This window comes from Lupinus angustifolius, chromosome LG06 (genome assembly GCF_001865875.1).
Source record: "Lupinus angustifolius cultivar Tanjil chromosome LG06, LupAngTanjil_v1.0, whole genome shotgun sequence".
Classification (NCBI taxonomy): domain Eukaryota; kingdom Viridiplantae; phylum Streptophyta; class Magnoliopsida; order Fabales; family Fabaceae; genus Lupinus; species Lupinus angustifolius.
The window spans coordinates 20,517,122-20,523,282 of NC_032014.1; the positions used below are offsets into that span (position 1 = coordinate 20,517,122).

At 32.9% G+C, this 6,161-nt stretch overlaps 1 protein-coding gene across 2 annotated transcripts; it reads left to right on the forward strand.

Moving 5' to 3' along the window:
• LOC109350876 (transmembrane emp24 domain-containing protein p24beta2-like) lies at positions 2,907–5,664 on the forward strand. Of its 2 annotated transcripts, none has more exons than XM_019592186.1 (5): positions 2,907–2,997; positions 3,611–3,828; positions 4,645–4,831; positions 4,947–5,054; positions 5,346–5,664. In XM_019592186.1, exons 2-5 carry the CDS (start codon positions 3,619–3,621, stop codon positions 5,477–5,479), a joined length of 639 nt encoding a protein of 212 aa, XP_019447731.1. In that variant the 5' UTR covers positions 2,907–2,997; positions 3,611–3,618; the 3' UTR covers positions 5,480–5,664. The 2 variants fall into 2 exon arrangements, with proteins under 2 accessions (XP_019447731.1, XP_019447730.1); XM_019592185.1 differs by lacking the exon at positions 2,907–2,997 and adding an exon at positions 3,023–3,186.

Genomic DNA, 6,161 nt, shown 5'->3' on the forward strand with positions numbered 1-6,161 from the left:
TGCAGTTGCTGCATATGGAGTTATTTGGCCCCTCTCGGACCAAAAGTTTTGGTGGTAACTACTATGCTCTTGTTATAGTAGACAATTTCTCTAGATACACTTGGACTCTATTCTTGGTTCACAAGAATGAGGCGTTTAAAACCTTTAGCAAATATGCTAAGAGGTTCGAAAAGAAAAATCTATGAAAATCGTTGTTGTCAGAAGTGATCATGGGGAAATTTCAAAATGCTTCTTTTGAGGAATTTTGTGATGATATTGATATCTCTTCCAATTTCTCTACTCCTAGAACACCGCAACAAAATGGTGTTGTTAGTTGCACCAATTGGAGGACAATCAGAAGCCAAAACTAGTGGATACTAGAGTTGTGATGGGTGCAAAGACGAGCTGAAGGTGGAACCAAATGATCAACAGACTGAGCATGAACCCTAAGTTTAGCATTTGTTGTGGGGGTGATCTAGAGCCTTTTTTTTAAGAAAGAGCACCTTGAGTGACCGCATATCTTAATGACCTGACCTAGCTAGAACCACTTGGCTGAGACACCACAAGGAGGAGCTTGCACAAGCCTTTTTGGCTAAATTCGAGTGTAAAAGAAATAAACAAAGTTATTGAACTATTTAATTTTTTTATAGGATTAACATGATACACAATACCTACTTATAACCTCCTTAAAAGTAGTATCACCATCGACCAATGCAACACAAAGGATGACTGAACCATTATTTGTTATTTTGAAAATTCTATTTATTTGTAAAAATAGGTCTGATAAATTTGAGTGTTCTCAAAGTGGAGGTGATGAAGACAAGAACGACCATAAGATTATAAGCACAAGAGAGAAAGATAAGAAGATAGAAGAGTGACTAAATGAAAGAAGCGTGAGCATATATTTATAGGGCAAAAGGAGAGAGTAAATGGACCTTGAAAAACTCATTTGTTCCCCAAAGTGGCCAACGAATGTATCCTAATCGTTCATTATCGCCATTAATTCTAAAATCTAATGAAAGGCACATGAATTGAGGCGACATATGTTAACTGGCAGACAAAGAGGCTATCACATGTGAAGTTCGTACAAATATTGAGGTGTCTTCCGATCAACCACATGTCAAACGTCAACATGAATAATGATTGTATGGGGTGCACTAATCGGGCTCAACAAAATAGAAAAAGACCCCACCCAATCAGGTCAAGTTGACTAGAATTTTGAAAGATTTCTTGCCCGAAGTGCGTGTGAGGAACTCGAGACTCATGAAATTTTGAGATATTAAAACCCAAAAAGAACCAAGTCATCTCAATGTGTTACTCGAACTCATAATGACCACCTAGAACAAATGACTATAGTCTAATACTATGACCATCTACAACCATGCCACTTTATTGGGGTAAACAATTAAATCTTGGAGCTAGGACCGTTCATAATCTGTCGACCACTAGGAACCGGGCAAGCAAGATTAAATCTATATAATTGTCGATCATGCCTAGAAGGCCGATCTAGATGGAGAAAAGACAATAACAACAAGACAACGTTGGGTTAGCACCTACAACATAGGAAACCTTTCCTACACAACAAAGGCCAGGCTGCATCACATGATTTGTAGAAGCTCACATTGTTCATATGAGAGAGGTAGACCAAACCTATAGCAATGTTAGTCTGAGGAAGGATAAAGTCAAACCGCCTGTAATGTTGAACACACTTATTTTGTACAATAGAACACTTCACCTTCCTATAAGTAGAAGAAGCCACCCTTAATAAAGATTTATTCTTCTATTTTGATCTCTAAATGCATAACTTATACGAACTTGAGCGTCAAATTACATTTTCACTTTTTCCTCCAAGGTGGTTCAAAGTTGGCTCTTAACCAAATTCAACAACGAGATCTAGTATCTAACCAACATCTTCAACAACAAAGAAGATCTATATATATAATATATAACATTTTGGTATATATCTTTAAATATATGTTTCCTAAAAAATTATTAAAAATATTTGCTACACACGTGTATATGTTTTTATTTATCTTGGCCTCAAATGAAAAATATTTATTTCAAAATAACAAGTTTCGTAGATTTTTAATAAGTCTGCTCAAAGACTTCAAGTATCAAGTCTAATAAACACAAACATTTAATTGATCATTAGTAGTAGAGTGAATGTCTAATTTGAATCAAAATAGTTTTTGTTTGGTGTCATACAATATGCTGAAAATGACTAATTTTTTGGACCATTTTAGGTTTTCTAATTATGAATGCCAAATTGGTATATGAAAACAATTTAAAGGACAAAACTAGGTCTTTAATATTAATAATATTCATCAGTACTAAAAATAAAATTGGCAACAAAAATGAAAACATAGAGAAAATAAAACAATAGCAAAGAATGACCAATAACCTACTAGCATGATTTTAACAAAAAGAAAGTGTTAACTAATAAGTAGTAACATTTTTAACCATTAAAAAGTATGAAAAATATACATTTTTAGATTATCAATTGCAAGGCTACTTAGATTCACAACTGGAATTAAAAACGAACTGCAGCGGTCAGTTTTATTAAAACCAGTCCCACACCATTGAAACAAATTCGATATTTTGTAGATTGAGATTTTTTAACTGATTTTCAATTTCTTTTTTGGATTGATCTATATCTGAACCTCCTAGATGCATGTCATTTTAAGGTTTAAAATAAAATGGAAGTCCTATCCAAACATAGTATGGATAAGAGTACTAATATAGTAAAGGATGCAAATAGAATTGCTTTGTTTGATGATCGATTGAAATTTGAGTGTTGTAGATACATTTAAGCCTATTTCAGCCGTTGGTCAACACATTGTTTTTCTCCAAACTCGAGTGGCAGAGGATCACATCTCTTTTTTATCATCGAAATCCTCAAAATTCATGAACCGCTCGATCCAAATACTACAATGAATCCTGTCACGTGTACTTTATCGTAGGTTAAAGTGACGTTGAATAATACAGAGACAAAGTGTTGGTGACAATGAAATTTTATTAGTGACTTTCATTCACGTTTGTAAAATATATTTTACAAATTTTGTATTTATCCCTCTTCTTCATACTCAGGATTCATTCTCTGAGCATCTTATGATTTTGATATTTCCCCATTTGGAACCCATACCGATTTGTTTTGGAGCAAATCTTCAATTAGAAAAAAATAGGATTCTTCTTTTTCAATTTTTGGATGTAAGTTTCTAAACATGTTTCGTCCTTATGTGATCCATTGAATGCATAAATTTCTTAATTTGTAATAATATTTTGTTACATAATTAACATGTTATGACTTATGAATTTCATTCATACATTGATACAATATATTATGTTCCTTGCTCATCAGATGGGAGATCCTCTAGGAAAAACTAGAAAGGGAACCATTTGTTTCATGTGTATTAATCATCATTTCAAAAGAAGTGAATCAATGTGAAAAGGATAAATTTCAGGAAACTTGCCAAATTGATCGATTTTTTGAAGTACTGAACTGACCGATTTGTTTCACGCACTATAATGATTTTAAGGAAAATGATGATGGAAAATTACATATGAAATTAGACTTGTGGGAAATATATAATGCAGATAATTCTTAGTATGCTCATTAAATGTGTCATTGTAGAGATTGAGATGAAGATGAGGCTACCCAATTTGGCATTTGCAGTGGTAATCTTATTCAGCTTGAATGCGGTGCTCGGGATTAGATTTGTGCTTGATAGAGAAGATTGCTTCTCTCATAATATTCAGCATGTAGGGGATACAATTCATGCTTCATTTGTTGTGATCCAGGCTGATATAGCATGGCACTGGCAAAATTCTAAAGAAGGTGTAGACCTAGTGGTAAGCAGCGTTTATTGTAATCATACGACTGCTATATGTACATGACAGTGACACTTTTCAGGTTTATACAGAAAATTACTTATAAAACAAAATACCGGTAATTTGCCCTATAAACCCGAAAAGTGTCTCATTTTCATGTACAATAAACATTTTTGTATCTTATACATAGCTTTTTCTATGAATTGTTTTTTATCTTTTGAGCCTCTAAAATTTTATGTGCAACTCGTTTTACATGGTGTCTTTAAGATTTTAATAAGGCTTTGACAGAGTGCTACAAATATTAGCAAGAACGGTAACATTATGTGCTTATAGTTGATTTGGAAGAAAACAGGTTGAGGCAGCTCATGTTTTAATTCACCTTCTTTTGCTTTTCCCAACATATATCTTTTGCTTTACACTATTACAGTCCCTTTCAATTGCTACATGTCTTTGGATTACTGCACAAGTAACCAAACCTTGTAGTGGGGAGTTCTTTGAAAAAACTAAAAAAAACATGCTTTTTAAGTTAATTTACTGTGTGGTGCCATTTAAGGTTTGTTTGCCATGGGAGAATTAATTCTAAATTACACTGCAGTAGATCTCTCCTTGCCTTCAAAAAGTAAATACTCTAAGCATTTTCTCGGGATTCAGTTATTCATGGAAAATATCAGGATCAAAGGGAAAATGGAATTTTTGGATTTCATTCACTTCACTGTTGATAAAATATAATTTCTACAGTTTCCCTCCTTGTTTCAAATTATGTATACAATATTAGAATGTTTGAGAAGTCAACTATCGATTCTATGTTGTTTTTTTCTTTTGCCTCAAAATAATTAGGTGAAAGGACCTTCTGGTGAGCTAGTTCAAGATTTTCATGACAGTTTAAACGAAAAATTCGAAATCGTGGCCCGACAAAAAGGACTATACCGTTTCTGCTTCACCAATAAGTCCCCCTATCATGAAACAATTGATTTTGATGCACATTCTTTCCACTTTTCATACTTTGATCAGCATGCACAAGATGGTGAGCCATTTTTGAACTAATTAATTTGTTACAGTTAAATTTTTGGTGGTCCTGTTTCAAAAACTAAGAGATTCTTGGTTCGTGAGACTTATAGATGATATCCTAATCTTCGCAGAGCATTTCAATCCTTTGTTAGAACAGATATCAAAGTTAGAGGAAGCTCTTTATAACATTCAGTTTGAACAACATTGGCTTGGAGCTCAAACAGAACGTCAGGCAATAGGTACATTTCTCCATTTCTAGTCTTAAGGTTTTGATCAATGTAAGAGACCTTGTTAGTTGCTGTGTCTGCCTTGGTTTAGGTCTAACTGGAATTAAAACTGATTTCGCAATATTGAAGTTACTCCTGAGAACAAATGCTTTTGGTTTAATATTTCGTGGACACATAAGTCCATAAAGAATACCATCCTTTATCAAGCAACTGATTTAAAAAAGGATGCACTGCTACCTCTCTCTCACAACTGATAGCATTAATTTTTTTTATCTAACTACGACTTTACCATTGCAATTACAGTCAATAATTCAATGAGCACCAGAACACTTCACAAGGCCATACTTGAAGCAATAGCACTAATTGGTGCCAGCATCCTCCAAATTTATCTCATTCGCCGCCTCTTTGAACGGAAGCTTGGTGTAACTAGAGTGTAATTATCAAATTGCACTGAGTCGTAGATTTTGGAGCCAATTTTCTTAGTCCACTAAATTTTGTTTTCATTTCTGGGTTAGTGCATGCAGGAATAACCAGATTGGAAAATGTTTAGCTGAGTTATATGTAATTTGAAGTACATGGACATGCATTCCAGTCTGACTGTTGTAATTTCAGCTCTCTTGAATTTTGAAGGTAAAATGAAGAAATGCCAAATAATTACAATATTTAAAACAGTATAAATAAACACTAGATAAAAGTGTTTATCAATTTATTGCACCTTTTTATTATGTAAAATTAAATTATTTCGAAAATAATAAATAAATAAAATGGAAGCTTTTAGGTGTTTTTTTGTGACTGGAGGAAAAATTTATACTCATCTCTTTGTTCTTTTAAAGGTGGTTATCAATCGGTTATTCATTTATTTAAATATAAAACAAAATTATTTTCAAATTTAATAAAACATAAATTATTATTGGCTAAAATGTATTGTAGAAGTACTTACCCATTAAAGATTTTTTTAATAAAAACAGTCCGGATAATTTCTAAGTCAAAGTTTCTTAGTTCGTTACAATCACCTATTAAAATAATCCTCAATAAAAAACGAAAATTAATATTCAAATAAGGATGAAGGGATAATTGTTGATGTTTATCTCTAAATATTAAGTGGTGATGTTTGTATCA